This window comes from Cnephaeus nilssonii (genome assembly GCF_951640355.1).
Source record: "Cnephaeus nilssonii genome assembly, chromosome: 2".
Taxonomy (NCBI): Eukaryota; Metazoa; Chordata; class Mammalia; order Chiroptera; family Vespertilionidae; genus Cnephaeus; species Cnephaeus nilssonii.
Window position 1 is genome coordinate 57,782,274 of NC_137073.1, and position 27,517 is coordinate 57,809,790.

Sequence of the window (27,517 nt, forward strand, 5' to 3'; positions counted from 1 at the left end):
CAGTTTATTTGCATATTAGCCTTTTATTATATAGGATTACTAATAAGAAAGATAGGGTCAGACTTTCCTAATTATGAGGGAAGCAAACATATTTTTTCTCTATAGTTACATTACTGTATTGGTCAGCAGGTTTTAAAAAGAGCATTTTAGTAAATCAGAACTAGTGTATTGATTGATTGATTGATTGAGCTTTATTGTTGAGAGTAATACAGATCCTCCCTAGCTTTTTTCCCCCTTGCTTCCCACCACCTGGTTCCCACTCCACCCCAGGCCTTCACCACCCTATTATCTGTGTTCATGGGCAACGCATATATGAATATAAATTCTTTGTTTAATCTCTTCCCACCTCCTCTTCCCTCTGGGATTCATCAGTCTGTTCCATGTCTCTATGCCTCTAGTTCTATTTTACTCATCAGTTTATTGTGTTCATTAGATTCCACATATAAGTGAGATCGTGTGATATTTGTCTTTCTCTGATTGGCTTATTTCACTTATCATAACCATCTCTAGGTCCCTCCATGCTATCTCAAAGGTTAATGGATCCTTTTTTTTTATAGCTGCACTAGGGACCCAGTGCACTAATTCATGCATCTTGAAAGGAACCGTGGGCCGTGATGATGTGGAAGGCACAGGGGCGGGTCTTGGCCCATCCTCTGCACCCCTGCCCGGCCCCTTCCACTGCGGCCCCCGGTCCCCTGTCTGCCAGCAGCCCCACTCCCGCCGCTGCCACTCCCACGTGCTGACAGTGCCAGCCCCGCTCATACCCACTGCTGGCATGGAGCGATTGGGGCCGGTGCCAGCAGTGGGTGCAAGCAGGGCCGGCGCTGGCAGCAGGTGCAAGTGCCCAGCTGGACTGTGGTGCATGGGAGCAAAGAATTTTCAGTAACCACCAGAGGCTTGCCCCTATGACAGCGACCGGCACCCCGCCTTGGTCTGGCGCCCCCGCTCACCTGCTCCACCATCCCGCTGAGGCTGACGCCCGCCATGTTCCAGGCTCTGCCGCCTGCTGCCGATGCCCACCATGTTTTGCGTGTGCCCCCTGGTGGTCAGCGCCTGTTATAGCAACTGGTTGTTCGGTTGTTCTACTGCTTGGTCTATTTGCATATTAGGCTTTTATACATAGAGAGAGAGAGAGACTAGAGGCCCATGCATGAATTGGGGGTCCCTCAGCCCGGCCTGCACCCTCTCCAATCCAGGATCCCTCTCGCAATCTGGAACCCCTGGCTCCTAACTGCTCACCTGCCTGCTGGCCTGATGGCCCTAACTTCTCTCCCCTGCCAGCCTCTCCCCTCCTGGCCTGATCCCCCTAACTGCTCTCCCCTCCTGGTCTGCTCACCCTAACTGTCTCACTGCTTCCCTTTGCCGGCCTGATCCCCCTAACTGCCCTCTCCTGCTGGCCTGATCCCCCTAACTGCCTATCTGCTCTCCCCTCCTGGCCTGATCCCCCTAACTGCCTATCTCCACTCCCCTCCTGGCCTGATTCCCCTAGCTGCCTATCTGCTCTCCCTTCCTCTCTGTGCCCTTTGGACACCTGGTGCAGGCATACTGAGAGCTCTCCACCGCACCCCCGCCCCTGTCCTGATTGGTTGTTATGTGATGGTGTCCTGGCCAATTTGCATAATCCTCTATTATTAGTATAGACTAGTGGCCCAGTGCACAAAATTCATGCATGGGGATGGGGTGTCCCTCCACCTGGCCTGCACTCTCTCCCAGTCTGGGATCCTTCGGCGGATATCCTGCAGGGATTAGGCCTAAACCGGCAGTCAGACATCCCTCCCACAATCCAGGACTGTTGGCTCCTAACCACTCACTTGCCTGCCTGCCTGATTGCCCTTAACCACTCTGCCTGCTGGCCTGCTTGCCCCCAACTTCACCCCCCCCCCCCCCCGCCGGCCTTCTTGGTCCCAACTGCCCCCACTTGTTGGCCTGCTCTCCCCCAACTGCTCCCATGCTGGCATGATTGCCCCCAACTGCCCCCCCTGTCAGACTGCTCACCCCCAACTTCCCCCCCCCGCCGGCCTGATCGCCCCCAATGGCCCCCACCCTGCCAGCCTGCTTGCCCCCAACTGGCCCCCCCGCCAGCCTGATCGCCCCCAACTGGCCTCCCCTTCTGGCCTGATTGCCTCTAACTGCCTCTGCCTCCATGGGTTTGTCTGGAAGAACATCCAGAAGGTCTCCCAGTCTAATTAGCATACTACCCTTTTATTAGTATAGATAGTACTCCATTGTGGAAAGATACCACAGGTGATTTTTTTGTCTATTCTTCTACTCTTGGCACTTGGGCTGTTTCCAGATCTTGGCTATCTATAATAATAAAAGCGTAATATGCTAATTAGGTCAGACGTCCTTCCAAACAAGTGAAGCCAGGGCTGAGAGGGAAGCCTGGGTCCCAGGTGCCTGCTGGCGGCCAGAGGGAAGCCCAGGTCCCGAGTGCCAGAGGAAAGCCAGTACCAGCAGCCAGGGGAAGGAAGGCCTACTCTTGCACAAATTTCATGCATTGGGCCTCTAATTGTAACTAATGCTGCTATGAACATAGGGGTGCAAATATTCTTTCTGATTGGTGTTTTGGGATTCTTAGAATGTATTCCTAGAAGTAGGATCACTGGGTCAAATGACAGTTCCATTTTAATTTATTTGCTATTAATCACTGCCTAAGGATATATTTTCACTGATTTTTAGAGTGGAAGGGAAGAAGAGAGAGAATGGGGGAGGGAGGGAGGGAGGGAGGGAGGGAGGGAGGGAGGGAGGGAAAGAAACATCAGTGTGAAAGAGACACATTGATTGGTCACCTCCCACAGGCACGCTAACCAGGGCAGGGGATTGAACCTGCAAACCAGGTACATGCCTTTGACTGAGGAACCCAAAACCCTTTGGTCTGCGGGCTTATGCCCTAACCAGGCCCATTTTTAATATTTTGAGGAAACTCCACACTGTTTTCCATAGTGGGTGTACCAGTCTACATTCCCACCAGCAGTGTGCTAGGGTTCCTTTTTCTCCACATTCCCACCAGCACTTGTTGTTTGTTGATTTATTGATGGTAGGTTGCCATTCTGAATGACCATCCTTTACATAATAAAATCATTGAATATTTCTAGTATTGACAAAATGCTAATTATTCATTTATTGGATATTAACGCAGATTTTTAAAGTGCAAGTTAGTGCACTTAAAAGGGTAAGCTGCTGATTTGTTTGGGTTTCTACGTACTCACTTCTTGGATCATATCCACATGCTGTATATTGTAGATTATAAGCAAATTAAAGAAATAATTTTTATACTTATCTTTAGAGTATGCATAGCAATTCATAGAATTAATGACGGCAAAGGCACTCACTCCATATTGAAATACACTTGACAGAGTGTCTGTAAATTAAAGAGATGGGTCAGGCAAATGTAGGAAATGTTAGAATACTTTGTTTTGAAGCTTTGGCAGTGACTGGAAAGGGAAACTGGAATCAACTCACAGCAATGTCAAGTGGTGTTATGTTTGGTTGGTTTTAGTTTAGTGAGAACATTATCTATTTGTAGGTGGAGTACAGGAAAGTGAAGATAAGTATAGTGTGATGACAGATTATAAATTGGTGTCTTTTGGGTAAAATGTTGTCAGCAAACAAGATTTATTTCAACCAGATAGAAAAAAAAAACTTAAAGCCAATATTAAAAATTAGGAGATTCCTTATAAAAGTAAAGATTTTCATTACTCTTGAAAATAAACATTGACAACTCTGGGTTCCACCTAAGCACTATTTGCCTGAGACAACACTAGGCAAATATATGCATGTAAGTTATTTGTTTAATCTCTCCAGTTTGACAGTGTTACCCATGGAGCATCCTTTTCTCATGACACCTACCTACTATCTTCCTCATTATCCCAGACCTTTATACCCACATTTGAATTTAGAAACCCTATACATGATGAGATAATTATGAGAAAAAACAGCTACCGGATGTGGGACTCAAATGTGGTTGAGTTTAGAACAGAATAAGGATTCATATTTCTTCGAGGTAGATTGGAAAGAGAGAAATATGGGTCATTATAAAAGGAAATATTTGTAGCATTATTCATGGTGGCCAAAACTTGGAAACTAAAGTATCCCTCAATAGGTGATTGGGTAAAGAAGACATGGTACATATACTAGTAAACAGTGGAATACTACTCAGCCATAAGAAAAGATGAAATACTTGCAAAAACATGGATCAATCTTTCATGCTTAGCGAAATACTAAGTCAGGCAATAAAAATCAAGAACCATATGATTTCACTCATGTGGAATATAAAACTGAAAGCAACAAATGAACAAATAAGACAAACAAACAAACCAATGAAACCTGATAGACACAGACAACAGTATGGTGGTTACCAGAGAGGAAGAGGGGTGGGGAAGGTAGTAAAGGGTAAAGGGGGTCAAATATATGGTGGCTGATGGAAGGCAATTTGACTTTGGGTGGTAAACATGCAATGCAATAGAATTGTACACTTAAACCTATATAATTTTATTAACCAGTGTCACCCCAACACATTTAATAATAAATACATAAATAAAAAGGATATATTTGATCTATAAGGATGTCTCCAAAGAGAACTTTAAAATGGAAGGATTTGAAAAGAAGGGAGACAATTAGATAAGGGAAAGGTCAGGGAAAGGAAGGTAATGGAAGAAAGCAAAGTAAAATAACAAATTGGCAATAGTTCAATTAATGTAATTGGCCATGCCTTCCTAGCATCTGCAGAAAAATGAAAATACAGTTGTGCGTGAGGCTACAGAGTTATATTTTGCTATTATTAAGATATTTAAACTAAATGTATTAAACATAAACTGACCCAAGCAGTTCATTATAGTAATTTTACAAATTAATAAGGGTTGTATTCATATCTTTTAGGGTAATAGTTTATTTTTAATTATAACATCTGATAATATATGTAAAATATTAGTATTCTTTTCATATGTTTCTTCTTAACAGATAAATAAATAAGCAATAATACAATGAGCAAATATTAACTAATGCATACAAAGTTGTCACATATAGTGAAATACTACTCAGTGGAATGCCATGGAATACTATTATTAGGGAATACTATTCCACATATACAGTGGAATACTATTATTTCTTTACAAGGAAATAATAATTTCTAAAACCATTATTGCACAACATGCAAACAATTCATTAAAATTATAATTGCCTATAGCAGTAGTGACTAGTGATTATTAATCAGTATGAAACTTGTAATAAAAAATTTAGAATACAAAAATGCCTTATTGTTGTTCACTTACCTTTTTTTTAAGTCTCACTGGAAACTAATTGTACAGTGTTTTGAATTAAGTTTTCTATTTTTCTCCCATATCTACAGCGTTTATGTAGATATTACTTTGTGTCTGTGAGTGGGTATGGGCATATTTCATAAGTATTTTCAAAATTCTTCTTTCAAGTTACTAAGAAATTACAACTAATAATTTTTTATCTTATGTGATTGAGCCATGCTTACAAACCTTTCTCATTTAAAAAAATCTCATTAAACTTAAAATGCTCTTGTGACATTCCTAGTAAATTATCTATTTACATTAAAACAGCCACTGAAAACACATTTTTCCTTACATTTATAGACATGATTTTCTTTTTATTACTAATTCTTTCAGCCCCATCTGTACTCTGCTACTTTCACAAACATATCAAGAATGCACTCGTATATATTCATCAAACAACTGTACCTCTGGGGAGTTACAAAAGAGAGATGGTTTCCTGTATTGGTTCATTGTATTTTGAAGATTCATCATGGTTTAGGGGAGTTATTCACCCTACAGCTAACTTTATAATTAAAATAATTTGCTTGGTTTAAGGCTTGATTTTATTAGTTCTGGTTTGTTCTTCATTATTGTAAGCTAAGAAATGGCACACTTAAGATGTGAGTAAATCTGTGAACATTGTACTGAGATATCATTTGGTCATGTCCAACACTTGTGACTTGACTTTGCTTTTTCCATCTTTAAGTTGTTTCTTGTCTTTCTTTTTTTACTTATTTTTCATATGTTGAATAGAAACCTAAAGAATTATAATGCCAAATATAGATGCACAGAAATGTATGAGCTCAGCTACTCTTCAGGACAGATTGAGCATGTCATAATTAGTCAGAAAAAATACTTTCAACTCTCAGTATTACCATATATCAAAGTTCTCAAACAGAAAAGGCTAGCAGAGCAACCAAACATAACTGCAAATTTATATGTGCTTATCTGTAAAGAACGAATTTTCTGTTGCCTTCACCAATTTACTTTAGAAAAGGGTCCCCATATATTTTGTTCAGTAAGTTACCAGTAGAACACATCTTGAGTCTCACAGCTTCATAATGGCAGAGTCAAGCTTTAAAACCAGTCTAATTGGAAAACAATATTATAGTACTAAAATGTATATTATTACATGTATCTTTATGAAGTATACAATAGTTTTTATGTACCAAAATAATAAAATACATAGAAGATAATATGAATCCAATATTACCAAATGCTGGGTCAAATAGGAAATGGCCATCTGAGTGGTAAATTAAACCAAGAAATGCTTTTCTTTAAGCAGTTAGAAACAACTCTGCCTTTTTATTTGTTTGATTTAGGATTTTATTTTATACCATAGAGGACCCTAACCAAGCTCAGAAGCCTGAACAACCTATAGGTTATGTTCATTCAGAACTCTGAGGCAACGTGCTCATGGAAATAACCTTTTGAGTTAAAAACGTTTGTGTGTTCTCTCTGCTTTACCTAGGCATAATGAAACACTTGGCACTTCTTAAATTATTATTTTCTTTTTCGTAAACCATAAAAACTGATTTAGCAATTCTTGTCTGGAGTCAAAAGTTTGTATGTGTCATAACCTAATTTGCTTCTCAACTTGTGATGCATTCCAACTGTAAGATCTGTCTCACAATACTTGCTGATGGAGTCAACAGTGTCATTTGGATTAAATTTTCATTGCCATAGCACATGTGTTTGTTGTTGACAAGTAAGCTGCAGAGAAGAAAGAGTGGCACCTGGTGATAGGTTAGCCCTAGTTCACATTTCACAAGTGAAAACAATGTTTAGTAAACTAATTCTCTGAGACTCTGCAGCTGCTATTTCAAGTGATGGCTGTTGTTGAAAGGGAAGTTCTAGTTGAAAATTCAGTTGAAAAGTTTCTGTGTAGAATCTATTTCTGTCAGTTTAACTGTCTACCCCAACTTTTCAGTTTAAGCCAGCGTTGCCTAACAAAAAATGACCTTTCTGACTAAGAGTTTAGTCTCACTGAAAGTGAAACAAGTATTTTTGGGTTTTTTCAGTTATCATTAAAACAGTTGCTGAGTTTAGGCGTGTACTTATCTAATGGGGTTTCAAAAGTTACTTTATGTTCACAAAATGGCAAAGACATAAAAAGTCTTTTTTGTTGTTGTTCTGTTAAGTCACACACAGAAAGCACAACCCCCTGCTTTAAATATCTGGTAATAACTTGACTACTTATAGGAAAACTTGTACAGCAGGTCCTTGAATAACGTGGTTTCATTCAACGTCATTCCATTATACATTGATGAGAAAAATAATCATTTCCTGGTTGGGGCCACTGTTTGTGTGGCGTTTGCATGTTCTCCCCACGTCTGGGCGGGCTTTCTCTGGGTCCTATGGTTTCCTCCCACCGCAGATACATGCATGTTAGGTGAGCTGGCATGTCTACACTTTCCCAGTCTGAGTGGGTGTGGGTATGGATGTGAGTGGCCCTGAGCGGGAAGGGTGGACTCTCCAGGGTGGGTGCCCGCCTTGCACTCTGAGCTGCTGGGATAGGCTCCAGCTGCCTGTGACCCTGAACTGGAATAAGCGTGATGGGAAAGAATTCTCTTGTTTTAATTCATCTTCCTTAAATGTGTATACAGTTCACATTTATTTCAGTGTTTTAATATTTGAAATGTTTTGGGTTTTTACTTAGAAGTATGATGATGCTTTTGTGACCAGAAATGTCTCGTAGGAGCTTCACTCATATATATCAGTTAGACTATGGCAAAATTGGTTTTGTTATATGTCTTCTTTCTCTTGAAGTCACTGTTTCGAAGAACCTACCCACTATGTTAAATGAGGACTTACAGTACTGGTTCAGCCTGCATATTAATAAATAGCTTTTGTTGGTTCATGCTTCTTTAGAGCCCAGAAGTTAAACTGAGTTTTCTTTCCATCGCTCTCATTCTGAAGTTTGTTTAACCTGATCTTTTCATTCATATCAATTATCTCCTGAGCAAAATATGTCAGTTATCCTTGATGATATTTAAAGGGTTGTTTCAGCTTCAAGTAAGTTCACTAGTTTTTCATGCTTCCAAGGACATTTAGTTAATTGTACTTAAGCTCTAGTTTCCTTCTTTCTTTTTATCTACAGTCCAAACAACAACTAGACTTAGCAAATCCACAGAACATTATATAGTCTGTCACATCTAGAATCTAAAAAATAGCCCTAGCTGGTTCGTCTCAGTAGATAGAGGGTCGGCCCAAGGACTGAAGGGTCCTGGGTTCAGTTCCAGTCAAGGGCATGTACCTTGGTTGCCGGGTCAAGCTCTGGCCCCAGTCAGGACTCTTGCAGGAGGCAGCCAATCGATGTGTCTCTCTCACATCAATGTTTCTCTCTGTCTCTCCCCCTCCCTTCTACTCTCTCTGAAAATCAGTGGAAAAATATCCTTGGGTGAGTATTAACAACAACAACAACAACAAAATGCCTATAACCTGCTAAGGAGAAAAAGAAAGAACTAACATTTTCTCTTTGTTTTCAAAAATAAACATCAAAATCAAAATATTATTCGCTAAGTAATTATTTTCAGTCTTACTTGCATCCTACATCAGGAATCTTAGCTCAGATAAAAAGTCTAACTAACAGTTTGGTTCAATATAAGAACAAGAACAAACTAGAAACCCTCAAGATTTTTTCCCTTCCCCTTCAGTTTTAAAAACAAATACTACACAATCATTCTGAGTTTTGCCTACAAACATATTTTTATATATTTTGATTAGCCTATGTGAATTGGTATTTTTATTCTGTCTTGGAAAGTACTTTTACTATTTTTACTGCTGCCAATAAAAAACACACACACAACTGTTGAGGCTATAACAGTATTGGAGGAACACACACAATTGTATCATCTGTACTTAATAATTATGTATCTCATTAAGCATTCTTTTCTTCCAAGAGTAGGACATTATGTTGTTTTTCAAGACATTTCTGAACTCTAATAATCCACTTTATTATATGAACTTTTCTCTGAATAAATAAATTAAAGATGTCCATTGATACTCAGGAACTTATAAGACTTAATGCTTGAAAATATTTTTACTGCTTTTGATCACATGACAAAGGTTCTGTTATGTGAAAGTCCCTCTCGCACCCTCTTGCAATCAGCTGTCAAGCATTTAAGTGTTAATTTTTTTTTCATGAGGAAAGGGATTTCCAGGCTCTAAAGATTCTTCTTTCAAATCTGGACCTGAAATCTATTCACTTCTACTTGCATACTTGTGAGTACATCTTCAGATATCTACTGCAACTCCTTCGAATTATGTTCAAAGGAAAATGATAATATCATCTCCTTTGGTGATCTGAGGTGATCTGACCACATCCGTGCAGTCTTTATTTTAGAGCCAGCCTTGTCGTTTTCACAGGAAATGAACATTTTTTTTTGTTAAAATACAAGTGTCAAGCATTACTTTTTTTTCTTAAATAAATTGTAGTTAATAAGTCTGTATAAAAGTTTATATGGATTGCAGCTGTTGGTGCTAGTTGTTAACTTTTGTTAAGAATCATATATACTTAATGAAATAAAAGACTTCTCAATTTTCTGCAATTCTTATGCCCTATAGTTGCTAAATTCATTGGTTGTTTTCTTCTCATATAATTTGTACTTTGTTAAGATAAATTAGTATAGTGTCTGATAATACTTCTATTAATTTTAAAATTTCACTGTAGTGCATTTATACAGATTTTCCTATACAAATTCCACTCTTTATGAACCTAATATTCCAAATGTTTGAGAAATTTTTTCAAAAAATCATTTTATTTTTCAGAGAGATGATATATATATATATATATATATATATATATATATATCCCTTATAAAAATCTGGCGAAATTAAGTTTTTAATCAACTGGCTTTCTAATTATACAACACATTAAATTGGGACTTATTTTCTTCCCTCTTTGCTAGTCATGATTCTGGCTTTTGTATGATTTGATGAATTGCCTTTCTGGTGGATTGATGGGAGGACAGCCATATTTTGTAACAAAGTATATAGATTGTGAGGCAGCTTAAATAGTAACAGCACTAGAGGAAAAAATATGTCTGTCATAACTTGAATGCTGTAATAATGGCATTGTATACCAGCTGCAAGAGTACACTTTAGTAAGTAATACCCAATTCTCAATCTAGAAAAGAGCTTTCTCAAATTGCTTCTAGCTGGTATATGTTTGGTAGTTTAAGGATAAGCAATCCCAGACTTTGTAGACCAAAGTGCATAGTGTCTTTGGCAATATAATTCCCTCAAAAATTTATTACACTCCTGGGCTACTTCTTTGTAGTTAGTGCCTGGTATAATTAAATCCACCCCAAAATATCTTCTGAACAGGACTCTTTAGTGTTTTTGCTCCCTCAATTGAATGGCAGCTACTCTTACAACATTTGAATGACTACACTTAGATGGGAAGGCGATATCCCTCTTGCTGCTAGGATGGCTCTGATTTATGGTTGCCTCTCTTGCTCACTGGGGTATTAGAAGCATTGGGGAGGTCCCAATTACTAGATTTTCACATGGTTTAGATTATAGATCATTACCAGAAATTATCCTTTCCATCTCAGCTTGCAATTTGGCTATTTCATGCCTAACTTTTAGTGCCTTGCTCAAAGGAACAAGCAACTTACACTTTAAAACCAATCCTTCAAGAATGACAGGGTTTTAGGTACAGACTATGACTCCCAAATTATTGCGGATAACAGTTTTTATTAGGAGCTTTGCTGTATCATGCCAAGGATCACTACCTTTCTAGCCTACTGTATCTATATTTTTCATTTTCCATCATCAAACTTAACATGTATATATATTGATGTGGCATCTCACATCTTTTATCAATTTCTTCATTAGTTATGAGATAGGCTAAACTTTCTTTCAAAAGACCTTAAAATATAGTGGATTAAACAAGTTGAAAATTTATTTTTCTTTCCAATAGTTACTTTCATGATTCACTCATATACCATTTAAGAAAACAGACTACATGACCAAACCCAGCTGCACTTGGATTTGAAAACTTGGAAATGTTCTAGTTGACCATCCATGTGCTCAATTAAAACTTAGAGGATTCAAATACTAAAAGGAAGCAGGGGAGAAAGAACACTAAGGAACAATTAGCTATTGTTGCCATGCATGAGTCCAGTGTTTTATCTATCTTTTCATCAAATGTACCCATATTACTTCCTGGATCATTGCACTCAGAAGAAAGCTTTTATATACACACCAGCGGCCCAGCATGCGAAATTGCGCGAGGAGGAGCCCCACAGGGCACCAGGCCAAGAGCTGCTCCATGCACTTCCTGGTGACCGGTCCTTTGGTCGTTTTGGTCATGAAACCTCTTGGCCTTTTATTAGTATGATAGTGCTATAGTTTTAATTCTTCTTCAAATAATTATAATATTCACATAATTTGGGTAAATGTATATAAGTTCATTGGAGGGTTCAATTATTTTAATAGAGTTTATTAAGGTGTAATTTCAAACAATTTCATGTTATTTCTATTCACCTTGAGACAATATTAAACAAAATAGGTAACTATAGAACATTAATTAACGCTAGTAGAATGTTAATTATGCAAAATCAAGTCATGACAATTGCATTTTATTTATTAAACTAATTTTTCTGTATATTTTATGTAGATGAAGGGCTTTTGCCATTCCACAAATGGGTGTAGATACTGTGTTTATTTAGAAAATCATTGAGAAACTATGGGCAAATGATTTTTAAAACATATATTCTATTTCCTATAGAATCTGTTTAACTAATTGGTTGCTATAATTACCTACTCACAATTTAAGATTAGTAATTTACCAATTTACATTTCATTATATGGCACTTTGTAAATTATATCACCAGTTCTTTGGTATGTTGTCATTAACAGAAAACTTTGTATTTCAAATATAGGAAGAACATTCTTCGTTTCCTAGATGCAGAACGAGATGTCTCTGTGGTCAAGAGCAGTTTTAAGCCTGGTGATGTCATCCACTATGTGCTTGACAGGCGCCGGACACTAAATATTTCTCAGGATCTGCATAGCCTGCTCCCTGAAGTGTCACCGATGAAGAACCGCAGGTTTAAGACCTGTGCAGTTGTGGGAAACTCGGGCATTCTGCTGGATAGTGAATGTGGAAAGGAGATTGACAGTCACAATTTTGTAATAAGGTGAGCTTTCTTTTTTTCCTAAAGATTGTAATTTCTTCAAAGAAGTTTAATGTAGAAGTACAAAACTGGCAGAAATGTTTAAACCTAACATTAATATTAAGGATTATTGAAAGCTCAAACAAATATTTATCTACGATATCTTTTTCTGTGTCGCATCCAAATTTACATTTACCCTGAAATATAAAATTATTATATCATTGAAAGAAGATTCATAACAGCATTTTTTTCATCAAATGACAATTTTATTAGATTTGATACTATATAGGAAAACTTTTTATTAATATTTATTCTTCATATTTATTAATTTAATATTAAATAATTCATGAGTATGAAAAGTTAATAATATGTGTGAATGAATTAATTCACTTAGTTATATTCATAATTCTCTTTAAAGGAACTACATTATATTACTTTATTTATTTACAAACATGAATATTAATATGCAGTGATGTAATAGATGTAAGTTAATTTTACTTTATACTGATAATTATTTAGCAGATTTCAAGGACATAATTTAACAAGTTTATATTTGATATATTAGGCCAAATTGTCTTCATTATTCTTTTATATGGTATTTGTGTTTGTTAGTAGATTTTAATTTTTGAGTTTTCACACACAATTAAACACACCTGTTGGTTTGTCATTGATGGTAAACAGATATTTGATGAATCATGTGCTTGGTTAACTTGAAATTAAATGAAGAAAACACAACTGAAGACATGGGATTGTGATGGTATCATAAATATTAGTAATTTATAATTCCCAGTTTATATATCTGAACAGAAATTTTTTGCATGTTTATTTTTTTAGGAAATTCACTGAATAAATGAAATATGTATACTGAAATGTGTAACAGAGCAATATAATGATAGATAAAAAGTATGCTGACTTGCCATGTTGACAAATAAACTGAAGTCTTGAATATGCCTTTATTGTGCCTCCCATTTTCCCATTCTCTGTTGTTCCCACCCTCCCTTTAGCCTAGAGACCACTTTCTTCTAAGTGTCCCCCTTTTTCTTTTGTTTCTCAGTTCCTGCCATGCTTGACCAATTCCCTCCTAATTTCCTCTTGGTTCATTTTTCCCCCCTAAAAATGTAAGAACAGCAATGAGAGATAGTTAAAATATCCATTTAAATATATCCACATTCATATAAGTAAATTTTTGCTGCTCAAATCACAGTTCTCAACTACCAGCATCTACATCACCTGGAAGCTTGTTAGAAACACAGAATCTCTGAACTTGTGCTGGAGCTGCTGCGTCTGAATGAGCATTGAGCAGAGTGCTCAGGTGATTTTTATGTGCATTAAGGTTTGGGAGGTACTGAACAGCTCAATATGCCTGGACAATGCTCTAGCTGACATCTCCAACATATCTGATTTATTAGCCCTGTGTCTTAATGATCTAGTACCATAATTGGTACGAGGTATATATTATTTATTTATTAAATTAAAGAATTAATGTAGGATTTGAGAAAATTTTGGTTCTTGCTCATGTATTGTTGTCTTAGATTTCGACAACAAAGAATTCCAAATTTAACATCTAAGTAAAGTTCATTTAAACCCTTACAATGAAAAAGAAAATATAGGAATATGAAGAGTAGTTTAATGAAATGTCCTAGATATTAAGGATCAGAAAATTGGGTTCCTGACAATTACTAGAAACATAATATTGGACAAATATCTTAAGTTGCTAAACATCATTACTTCCACTCTCCGGTGGTATTAATAACAATAGACCTATTATTTCAAGGAGTTTTTTCTAAGATTCAGATGGAAAAATATAGTAAAGAAATGCATAAACTGTAAAGTTAATAATGATTGATACTAAAGCACATCTTGTTTGAATTAAATGTTGTTGTTGAAAATTAAATTTGTCACTGCATTTCCTAATAGCAATGTTCATGGACTAGAAATAGAAATTCTCATTGTCTGATATAAACAAAGGACAAACTTTCCCCATATTTATCAGATATGTGTATAGTTGCTGCTGAATAATATGAAATGCAGACACAGAAACACTGCTCAAACAGATAGGAGTATCTATAAAATCTGAATACGTAAAATTGGGAATAAGTTGTAGTGAATGTATGTATTTCTTCAGGAAACTAAAGAAATAAGATAAACAGGTTTTACTTTATGATGATGTAGCTTCCTAAGAGAAGGGATGATATGTTTCACTAAAGAAAAAGATGGAGCTATTGACTTGCCTTGACTGATACAATGTGGTTTTATATTTCAATTAAATTTCATTCTCCACTAGTGGATAATTTGCAGCAAACTTTAAATCATCCTCTTGATATTCTATGAATGCCTACTCTCTTATAGCAAAATAGACTCTTTTCTAGGAGAGAAAAAAAAAAGTCTGCTTTTCTGTGTGTTCACAAAATGGCTTTTTCAGGCACTCTCAGAATATGTTTGTTTTTAACTCAAATGTTTTAAATGAAAACAGCTAATTTTCTGGTAGGGATCCAGGTCCAGGGAATTATAAAGATTTTTAAAAATTCTTATTGATTAGAAAAGATAATTTATATTTTAGGGATAACAACATTGGTTATGTGATATTGTTGCATATATGTTCTACTTTATTTTTACTTAATGTATTATTGATATTTTTGATCAGTGACATTTTAACATTTCTTAAGCTAATTATCTTTGTGATATATATTAATTTTAATTATAACATGTAGGTAGAAATCAGAATTTTTATTTTATTCTTATTTATGATTTTAAAAATTTAACAGTGTGGTGATTATGGGGGTAGAAGGGGATGGATGGAGGTGGTAGAGAACATAGAGGGTATAAAAGCTTATGGAAAAATATAACAAAATAAAATTTAAAAAGTCATCTTCAAACTAAATATGGAATTTCTTATTTCTTGCAATGTGAGGTAAGGCTCTAACTTTTTTCTTCCAACCATGTCACTCCTTGGATAAAGAGATTTTATTTACAGTAGATAATTTTTAAAATGGAAATGACTATGACTGATAAACTATTTTAAGTTTTGAAACATTTTCTTAAAATGCTTATTCTTCTTTCTAAAACTAGAGTATTATAAACAGATACAGTTACTCATCTATCAATCCAGCAAGAACTTTAAAGTCCTGCATATTCAGTACAAAGTTGCAGTGATATTGGAACCCCTGTAAAACACTTTAAAAAATGTAAATTGATAAAACTTTTCTAAAAATCAAGTTGATAATTTCTAACAAGTCTTAAAAATAGTATGTTTCTCTACTCAGTATTTCCAGTTCCAAGAACCTATGCAAATGTGTGTAACTGTTTAAGTGGAAAGGCATTTTATAGTGCCTGACAAGAAAGGACAAGTAAATCATCATACACCTGGATGATTAGTCATTCAACACATGGAAAAGAGGAATCTAAGGCACAGGGACCAGTAAGCACAAAGACAAATGCTTTCCGTGGTCTTTGGATAAAGCAGAGTTTGTGACGATTCTGTTATCACATTCATAATGAGCAACCGTGTGAAAGGGGAAATGGCGAGGGATTGGGGCTTAAATGATGAAGCTGTATTGCACCATGTTAAGGATTTACATGGTATCCTGTAGTCCAAGAAAGAACCTTAGAGTTTTTAGGTTTTTTGGCTTGTTTTTGTTGAGGTTTTGTTGCTGTTGCTATAAGCCAGAGAGGAACGGATTTAGAGGTACAGAAGCATGAGCATGTTTGCAGATGGAAGGATCATGCAATAAATAATCAAAGATAAGAAAGAGCAATCAATAAGGAAACTACTAGAAGAGGCAAAATATGATAAAATCCAAGTCATAGGACAGAGTAAGATGATAAACCAAGCTTATATAGTATGATTGGTATTAATGTAAAATATTGTAGAGATCATCCTTTCCGACATCAAATGAGCATTGGTAAATGGGCATTGATCAGTCCTTCTATAGATTTCAAAGTGTGGCTTCAGTTTCGGGTTTAAGGTATTTGTTATCTTTCATCTATCAAACTCATCTGTAAGTGAGCATAGGCCCAAAGTATGTACTCCAAAGCCAAATGCAAAGGTTTCAGTATCTATTGTTTCAAGTCATAGATAGCATTGCTTTGATTTTCCTTATAATTTATTGATGAACTCCTTCACTCTTTTATTTGCCTATTTTAGGAAGTAGAGATACAGAAATGGAGAACAGTCTGTACATTGAGATGATCACAGTCTAGTGAAGGAGATAAAATAATGAAGTAATAATGCGCCGATTGCTTTATTAGAGGTATGCAGAGAAGTAGGCACTGGTAACAAGGCACAGAGAAGACATAAGGAGATGGCCAAGGATGATTTCCTGAGAGAGACAGCACTTGAGTTGGGTCATGAAGGCTGAGGAGGCAAGTATATAAAGGAAAGGAAAGAGCGTGCGACCTAGTCCACACTGGATCTGTGGTGTGCAAAGGGACCTGGGCCTGCGGACAAGTGGCTTTCCCAGGGCCAGAAGTAGTGTCAGCATGCTGGAATAAAGGGTTGTGTGGACATATGGAAGCAGGCTGGGTTAGAGAGGAAAGCTGGGAGATAGGTCATTCCTTCCTAAGAGGGTTGGGCTTAATTTTGCATAAGGTCTGTGAAGACACTCAGTTGAGGAATGGCTTGACCACATTTAAATTTTGAAATACATCTAGGTGATAAATAAATTAGTGGAAGACAAACACAGTGAGTTTAAAAGTAAAAATAATGAATGATAAAGTAAGACAGTGACAGTGGGGGTCACTTGGAAGCAAATTAGGAAAACCAACAAATGATATATGAATAGTAAAACAAATGAAGAGTGGAAATGATAATGAATATGAGTATGCTTCACTTTAAAATATAACTTTTTTGGGGGACGACAGAAAATGAAGACTCCAAATAATATTCCATTATTTGGGTTTAAGGTATTTGTTATCTTTCATCTATCAAACTCATCTGTAAGTGAACATAGGCCTAAAATATGTACTCCAAAGCCAAATGCAAAGGTTTCACCTGATGTACTTAGGATTAGGCTAACAAACTCAATTTTTCCATAGAGAGTTTTGAGTGACTTTCCTGAGTGTACACAATAAGTTGGAGAAAGAAGCAGAGCTTTTTGTTTTCCTCACCCACTCAAAGTCCAACACTTTATTTTCAAATTAAGATTCAAAATACTTATCTTTTTCAATTAGAAATAACAGTCAATGTTATACTAGATCTATAGATTTTTAGTTGCATGTTTGCTCTGAAACATGAAGACCAGTGAGATATTGTCTCAATTAGGGGACATTTCAAATTTTGAGGACTTACCACGAAAGACAGAAAAAGAATGGCTAGGCTAACAAAACCAATTGAACAACAAATAAAACCACACACACAAAAATATCACAACTATCTTAGGTGATGAATGTGTTAACCTTGTTCTGGCAATCATTTCACAGTATATATTCGTATACCGAAACATCATGTTGTACACTTTAAACTTACACAATATTATTTGTCCACTATATCACACTAAAGCTGGGGGAAAAAAGCAATTTTAAAAAATCAAAGAAATAAAAAATAAAAAAGCAAGCTGACTTTTTAGTGTTGAGCAGTTTCTCCAGATGTGGTCTATGGCCCATCTGTGAGAACTTCTTTCTTTTATCACGTACTTATTGTGTGTCAAAAGAATGTCAAAGTATTCTAATGATAGCTAAGTGTGCAGGAGACTCAAGACCTTTTCTCTCTAGGGAGCTAACCCTATGTGTGTGTGTATTTTCTCATGCAGTGAACACAAATAATGCTTTTAAATTGGGAATGAAAGTAATTTTAAAAATTATGTTAAAATCCGGAGTATGGATGAGTAAGATGCTGTACTATGAGTTAGGAGAATTGGACTCATATTTCAATTCTGACACTACCTGAGTGATCTTAAGAATGATATATGTTTTTATAAAAATTCACCTCAACCAATCAGGTAGATGTGATTTCAAGTTTCAGATTTTTCATTATATATATGTATATTATATTATATTAAATCTTAAGTGATTTGTTTGCTTCTCTAAACCCCAGATTCTTCATATTTAATATGAAGAAAATAATCTCTACCTTTAATTTTAGAAATAAAATGAGATAATACATGTGAAAGAGTCTCCTATAAACCCAAGTATAAATTAGTTATTAAAGAAATGTAAAGTTTTCTTCTTCTGATGGCATAGGATTAATATTCATGCTAGGAAAATTGTATCTGTGACCTGGGTACACAGAAAATGTAAATATTTGCAGTTAAATGGCCGTTGTTACTAAGCAGTGCGTATTCTCCCATGAAGTATAATTAAAATGATACTTATTTGAGAGTTCAGAAACCTGGATCCCCTGCTGGCATTGCTGCTAAATATAGCTATGTGACTTTGAACAAGAAGGTAAACCATTTTGGGTTTCAATTTCCAGATATGCCAAATGCGGCAGTTGAACTAGATGGAGTCATAAATTCCTTTCGGTATCTGAAACTCCATGACTCTATTTTCCTATGATTCAATAGATACCTTTGGAATAAGTCCTGTCAGCTTGCATTGTTGTTTAGATTTTTTTCCTTCTGGTTGCCATGCTTTATAAATATATTTCCTCCTCATCAGTCAACTTGTAGAAATAATATTTCCACTTCATACTGCATCATCTGATCTGGCTGTTTGTTTCCTTGGGTCCAGGAGTATTGCCTTTTCTCATGATGTATGCATACAAATGGTAAGTCTTAAAATCAGGAAAGGATCACTTCTTAGCCAAAGAAAAATAAGGGTAATTTTTAATGATTCATAGAGATTATTGAAAGGTCAGGAACGTGGAAAGTCACGGTACGTTCAAAATATGTAAAGAATCAGTAAATACAAGTGTTATCACAAGGATAGAGAAGTTATTTCACATCAGCATCATTCAATATGTTGTTGACATTTCTCTGGAAGATAAGACCTCCCACTTCCCATATCTACTTCACTGGCAATCACTGAAATTCTTGGAACCACAGAAAAGAATATTTTCAGTATATAGTTTGACTCATGCCATTATTGGAAACTTTTTTTTTTAAAATAATAGCAGTCAGTATGTTATCAAATATTAACAGTGATTGTCTTTTAGAGGGAAACTTGCAAGTGCTTTCTGTTTGAAAATTAGTTTAATTTCTGTTTTTGGTACCGATGTTTATGTGTGTGTGTATTTTCTCATGCAGTGAACACAAATAATGCTTTTAAATTGGGAATGAAAGTAATTTTAAAAATTATGTTAAAATCCGGAGTATGGATGAGTAAGATGCTGTACTATGAGTTAGGAGAATTGGACTCATATTTCAATTCTGACACTACCTGAGTGATCTTAAGAATGATATATGTTTTTATAAAAATTCACCTTATAGAGTTTTGTAACCTGTAGTTTTGAATATTCTCTCTTTAATGTCAGGTGTCTTGTTTGTGGTGTGTGTGTGTATGTGTGTGTGTGTGTGTGTGTGTGTGTGTGTGTGTGTATAAGAGAGAGAGAGAGAGAGAGAGAGAGAGAGAGAGAGAGAGAGAGAGAGAGAGAAAGAGAGACTTTGTATTTTGGATAATCAAAATCACTTGATTCTGAAATATTGTACAATAAATTTTGGATTTTTAATGTTTCAAATTTAAAGTTGGGTTTAACTCCCAGCTCTGAAGATTTGTAATCTGAAGCATTTTCCCACTTCATTTGTAAAATATGATTACTGATACTCAATTGTATGGCTATTCTTTAGGTTTGAATAACTTAAATATGTGTACTATTTGGCATAAGATAGGTAGTAACTGTTAGCTCTCATAATGGTTAGCAAATTATATTAGACTGAACAACACAGCCTTGAGTCAAAAGCATGGTGATCCTATGAAGAATTGGGAGTAATATTTCTGCTAAGATTCATAAACTGTTTAGGAAAGATGTTCAAAATTAGAATCCCATAATTATTTTTGAGTACTACTTTGACCTTTGACATTAAGTGTATGGCACCTAAATATGATTGTTAAAAAAAATCAAAAAAATATTTATTTGAAGTTTAATAATGGAAGCGGTAGTTTCATTAATCTGGTTGTTGCATTATTCAACAGATATTTCTTTCTTAAACAAACAATGAGCAAGCAGCCACTAGATGCCAAGTTCTGAAGGACCTCAGGAGGTTTTAGGAATACAAAGATAAATTATGTGGTCTATCTTTCTTGGAATTTTCAGTCTGATGGAGCAGACAGACATGTAGAAAGAAATAAGAAAATAGTACAATAGCAGTAATAATAAAGCTAGGAACAAAGTATTGCCACCAGGGAGACAGAAGAAATTAATTATAAAATGAAAGAATTTAAGTTTTAAGGCAGTTCCTTTTGGGAGAGGAAAAATAATTTCCTTTTGAGAACTGTCATATTTTTATGCACATTCTTGCCTTTATTCTTTGTACTTATCATCTTAGCAATGTATTGTGTGGATGTGTTTTTCATGATGCTCTTTAGCCTCAATGATTGAGATCATTAATAAAAATCCTACCCAATTTCTTAACATGCCTTTCCCTTCATTTTAATTTTTCAAATTCTCCAGGCATGATCTTCTATATGTATTTAAGGAAACTATTAATATCTGAGAAGCTTAATTTTGTGCATTTTATATTAAAATATTTTATCTATTCTTTAATTATCCAAGATATTCTTTAATTTCTAATGTATAGTATACTTTTAGGCATATTTTAATATTTTATGTGATGTTCAACAAAAAGCAGAACATTATCTGGATTTAGCTAGAACTGGAAGTTTCATTTTTACAAACCAAAAACTGAATCTGTAATACTTTAATAAAATAAAAGGAGGAAGAATTGAAGAATGCTAAACACTGTAGGGTTTTCCCACCCACTTGCTATCCTTATCTACCATCTTTCCTAATGGGTAAATTTTGACTTTTGAGTGTTTTAAAAAATCAGGATGCTTTTAAAAATCAGCTTTTAGAACTTCTCTAGTTTCCTAATTTGTTCTGAATGATGATGATTCTGCTTTCAAAAAACAATAGTCACCTAAAACAGGTATATCAGTAAAATAGTTTGTATTTCCTGTTTAATTTTAAATAATTCCAACTTGAAAGGGTAATTTAAAAAATGATTTTTGGTCTATTTTAGTTAGCACCTGTGGTTAAAATGCAGCTTAATACATCATGTTTGTTTCAACTCTCAAAACACACACTATATCAACTTTCTAATGGAACATCTTTAACATATTGAATAGAACTAACATTTAAAAATAAAGATTGACGTGACTGTCCAAGGAATCAGAAGATTTAGTGCAGAGCTCACAAACTGACAGCCTGGGGCTCAATCCATTTAGTAGATTTTGTTGTTGTTGTTGTCTGGCATTTATCATCACTGTCCCATGAGAGGCTGCCCCCTTTAAATAGGGAAATATATAAGCTAAATTACCCATTTTCCAGAGTTACATTAATCTCTGGTCCAAGGGCCTGCATGTTTTCAGACCTGCTTTAGAGCATCAGCAGTACTCTGAGAAGACTAGAGAGATCAAATTCCATTGTAAATAGTTCTCATTTCACATACACAGAGAAACTCTTGTTGATATTATTATGGATACCTCTATTAATTTCATTAACTATATCAACTCTCTAGAAGCAACTAAATATAACAGAATTTAATAAATAGTAGAATAACTATTTTGAACACTACAATGGAAGCAATTAGCAAAGAAATCATTGCAATAGATATTAACCTTGGAGTTTTAACAATAGTTATGACATTTTTTTCAGTTAAGAGACTAGAGTGTCTTGAGGGAGGTCATTTCAGGCAAATATATCATCTATAATAATAAAAGTGTAACATGCAAATCAACTCCGGATGACCTTCCGGATAACCTTTGGGACGAAGCCGGGGCTGCGAGGGCTGAGGCAGCTGGGCTGCAAAGGCCTACTCTTGCACAAATTTCATGCATTGGGCCTCTAGTCCTATATAATAAAAGCTTAATATGCTAAGTGTCCTGTCGACTGGTTGGCTGTTCAACCAATCAAAGTGTAGTATGCTAATGATATACTAAGGTTGCTCAACCACTCACTATGACGTGCACTGACCATCAGGGGGCAGACAGTCTACCGGTCGACCAGTTGCTATGACCTGCACTAATCACCAGGGGGCAGACACTTCGACCAGTAGGTTAGCTTGCTGCTGGGGTTCGGTCAATCAGGACTGAGCAAGATGGGCCGGACACACCCTGGAGCCCTCCCACAGTTCCCCCCTGGCTGGCCAAAGTCCTGTATCTCTCCCTGGCCTTGATTGTGCACCAGTGGGGTCCCTTGGCCTGTGCCCTCTCACAATCCGGGACCCCTCAGGGGATGTCATGGAGTTGGTTTTGGCCCAATCCTGCAGGCCAGGCAGAGGGACCCCACTGGTGCATGAATTTGTGCACTGGGCCTCTAGTCATAAATAACGGGACACAGATAAGTACATGGGGTAGTCTGATGTCATTCATACGTAACATAAGCAAAGGGGGTTGTTTAGGGAAAATTCTGGAAAGTAAGGGTAGGGACAAGTTATGAAGCCCTGGACTGATATCACTGAAGGTTTTTTTTTTTTTGGATGGTAACATGATCAAATGTCCATTTTAATAAGATGATACCATCTTTGAAACAGAGAATGAAAATGTTGGAGTCCTTGTATTAAAGAACTGGTTAACGCAATATTTTCCAATATGTATAATAAAGATGCATAGTAAGATTATGTGCAAGAAAATTATGTGCAAGAAAATCTTTCATTTTCTATTATAATCCATTCTATTCTTTATCATTTGTTAAAAATTGCTGATAAATGACCCCAACTTTAATTAATGCCACCAATGGGTTTAGCTAATAGTTTGAAAAACAATTAAGAAATTATTATAATGATAGTTCAAAGAAATATGGTGGTGCCTAAACTGAGAAAATATCAATAGAAATAAAGAATATATTCAGGGTAAATATTCTAAGAGGAATTTTTAGCACTTTGTAATAAATCCGATATGGAAGATTAAAGAATTATAGAGATCAAGACCTTTCAGCCAAGTCCAAAATGTGGCTTTCTACTAAAAGATGGCATGAGAAAGATCCACTTAGAATAAATATGATGTAATGAATGTGAAGTTGCTTTGGCCTACCTTATGATAACAAAAAATAAAACATTTATTTTATCAACTCATGACACAATACTTTTCTGAATGCTTGATTGGTATCAGAATGCCTAAGTCTTCTGGGCATTAAACTTACTGTCTTTCCAGGACCAAGTGTCAAATAAATCATATGTACTAAGTTATAAGTCATTTCTCTACCTTAGTACTTTTAAAAAAGTAAAAAGAAATATAATTTGACAAGAAAATTAAATGTCAAGGCAATGGTACTGTGACCTATTTTATGGGTAATCACTAAAAGTTAGAAAACTCAGATGTTTCCTGCAAACAGTGTAATGACCCCGTTGTACATAGTTTATTAACTCCATAAATTGGCAAAGAGAAAAAGTTATGATTCCTCTGCCATGGTCTTCTGGCATGGATGATTAAAGTATCAGCCATAATATTTCAGGAATTTTGTTTTCTTCTTTTTAATGCACATCAATTTTTAAGAACATGAACCCATGCTGGTTCAGTTTTTCCCTCTATAAAACAGTAACCACTAACTACTCAGTAACTACCCAGAAACCACTGATCAATGGAGTAGTCCAGTTCCCTGATTATGATAAGAGAGCCTAAAAAATACATTCTAAAAATTCTTGCTTGGTTTCCTACCATCTTGGCTTAAATATCCCAGTCATGGATTTTTGCCAAGACAATAAGAAATTCCTCAACAATTGTCAGAAATTACGCTTCACACCCTTCAGAAAAATTAAAATTATCCTACTTATCTATACTAATAAAAGGGTAATATGCTAGATAGACTGGATGTATTCCGTATGTCATTGTGGAAGTCCTTCCGGATGTACTTCCTGACAAAGCCGGGGGTGTGGCCGGTCTGCAAACTGCCCGCAGCCCCTCACCCAGGCTGGCCTCACCCCCCAGTGGGGACCCCCACCCCGATCCAGGGTCCCCTTCAGGGCAGGCCAGCTGGTCCCCTCCCGTGCACCCGGCCTCTGTCCTATATAATGAAAGGGTAATATGCAAATTGACCCTAATGGCAGAAAAACCAGAACAATCGCTGGACCAGTTACTGTGAGGCTCACTGACCACCTCTTGGTTCCTTTCCCCAGCTGGCAGGCTCTGATGGCCTGATGGTCACCTGTGGCAGGGGCAGGGCTGGCGAGCAGGCAGGAACAGCTGACTTCTCGGTCCCTTCCCCTGGCCATCAGGCACTGATCACCCAATGGTGAACGGGGAACCTGGGGGTGGGTGGCGGTGGGGGGCAGGGCTGGCTGCGGGAAGCTGGGGAAGATGGCCCTGATCACAGGCCAGGCCTAGGGACCGTACCCGTGCACGAATTTCATGCGTCGGGCCTCTAGTTTAATTATAAAGAAAGGATTAAGAGGGTATGTTTAGTATTCATTCAATATGCTATTTCAAGGAACATGACATTTATAATAATTCATAATTTACTTTTTTGAAGAATAATCACATGCAGCTTCTTAATTATAATAAAGGATAAAATGAATAGCTTATATTTAAATTACTTTGAAAATCCATGTAGTATAACGATATGTTTTTCACAATGCTCATGAAGTTTATGAACTTTTATAAATATATTGTGAAGTCCCAGATAGAGAACAGCAGTTAAAGCTTTTACCTTAAAAATCACTTAGTGCCCACAACCACACACTGATATTCAGAGGCTATAAGACCTTATTTTTAATGGAGAAAAATATATTTTCAAATTGTTATCCTTCTGATGTCTTACTTTTTCCTCTTTTGCTTCTCCTGTTATTCCTTTTACCCCTCCTCTATTTTTTATTTTCTTGAAAAATAGGTGATGACTTATAAGTAGTCACACCACTTTAAATTAATTGGGATCAAAGGTGAAGGATAATAAATGCTAAGTTTGAGCTTGATTAAAAATGTGGACTCATACCCTAGCTAGTTTGGCTCGGTGAATAGAACGTCAGCCCTCAGATTGAAAGGTCTGGAGTTCAATTCTGGTCAAGGATATGTAACTCGCTTGCAGACTCCATTCCTGGCACAGGTCAAGGGCTCATGCAGGAGGCAACCGATGTGTCTCTCTCAAATCAATCAATCAATATGTCTCTCTCCCATCGATGTTTCTCTCTCTGTCTCTCCCCCTTCCACACTCTCTAAAAATCAATGGAAAAATATCCTCGAGTAAATATTAACAAAAGTGGACTCATAGTGGGAAACTGACTATAACCACCTTCCCTGATTTCCCTGACTCTTGCCTTTTTATATACTAGAGGTAGTCATGAGAGTCTAAGGCAGAAGCCTATGGAGTCAAATTTGTATTTTTAGCTGAAGTCTTGAAATAATTCTGCACTTTTAGGCCTTATTTTTAATCCATTATATCAGAGGAGATGCTTGTATTTTATATCACATTTAAATTCATTGAAGTCACTAATAGCCCTCCAGTACTCTCTTAGTATTTTGAGATAGTTTCAGTATCCTCTCATTATGTTAACATCTGAGTTCCAATGCTAAAGAATATTTGTCCTTTCAGCAATACCACTTGTTCATATGTATTTTTTCATAATGGGCACTTTTTATAAGAAATAAATCTCCAAAAACAGAGAAAAGATAAGAAAAATAAAAATGTTTTTATTTCTAAGTTAAGCTCAACCAGTAGACTTTACTTCTTATTCTCACCTAAAACAATTTCCTTCTTTTAGGGAAGAGAATATAGTCTAGTAATTTTGCTGTAGAATTTTGATTTGAATTCATGAGTGATTACAGGAGAGACGAGGAAGGATTGAACCTCTATCTTAGCCAACTAGACTTTCAGGCCAGACTTGTGAATCAATGAAATCATGAATGGTAAAAGCCATAGCTATACTAGTATCACATTCAAATGTAACTGAATTTGTGACTGAATTCTCTAAATTTGTTCTGTGGTCTAATTCTTACTTTTCATTCACAGGGATTAACGGGTGCACAATATTTAAGAGTTTAAAACCTATCTCTACTACTTACAAGCTATGTCAATTTGTGCAATATACCACAACTCAGTTTCTGTCTCATGGGATCATTATGAGAGTTGCATATAATATCACATACAAAGAAAATAAAACAGTTTCTGGCACATAATAAGTGTTCAATAAAACCTAGTTTTTATTCTTAATATCATAATAAAAGATCTTTGCTACCTTATATATAAACTATTTCAAAGTTCTAATTGTAGAGCCTAATTCCCTAACACACTTATGTCATAGTCTTCTTTTATTGGGGTGATACTGATTAACAAAATTATACAGGTACACAATTCTACAACACATCATCTGTACACTGTATTGTGTGTGCACCACACCAAGTCATTCTTCTTAAGTATATAGGCCAGATTTATAAGCTTCTAAAGTTTTCACATTGCCTATTATATCAGATTTATTCTGTCTAATATTCAAGATGTATGCAATCAACCATAAAATCAACCATTCTAACCCCAATTAGTTTCAGGGGTGCCTAAATTCCAAACAAAATGGTTTATTAAATGACCTGTAAATAAATCTTTCTTTCCACACTGTTGCTCAGTAAGTTCTTCCTATTTGAAATGCTCAATTTAAATTGTTTGTATGCTTTTCTTTTGACTCTCACAATAGGCTGTAAGAGGAAAGAGCATGTAAAGATGATAAACATTAGCTAATATTTATTACCAACTCTAAGCAATCAATTCTGAGGATATTTAGATATTTTGTTCCTTTCCCCCCCATTATCATTTCAATTAGTGTTAATAGGCTCAATTATAGAAAAAGTTGGATCTCAGAGAGGTTATATAATATATGTGAGGTCACATAGATTAGAATGTGAAGACCAATGCCCATATAGCTACTAATTAAAAGATGGCTGAGGGCAGAAACTAAGCTAAATACCTTTTATTCCTTAAAGTAAGCCAAAGTTGGATATTTTTAAATGCATATTTAACATTTTATTTGATTAAGCATACTATATCATAATATACCCATTTCTTGGCATCCCTTCCCCTTCAGCCCTCCAAAAAACTGTTAT

The 27,517-nt window shown here is 36.0% G+C and overlaps 1 protein-coding gene across 1 annotated transcript in view; it reads left to right on the top strand.

The window, feature by feature from the left end:
* Nucleotides 1–27,517, top strand: part of ST8SIA4 (ST8 alpha-N-acetyl-neuraminide alpha-2,8-sialyltransferase 4) — an 89,749-nt gene that overhangs the window by 8,878 nt on the left and 53,354 nt on the right. Inside the window, exon 3 of the mRNA XM_079795819.1 lies at nucleotides 12,170–12,427. Within this exon, the coding sequence (XP_079651945.1) occupies nucleotides 12,170–12,427 (258 nt within the window). The remainder of the gene's footprint in view (nucleotides 1–12,169; nucleotides 12,428–27,517) is intronic.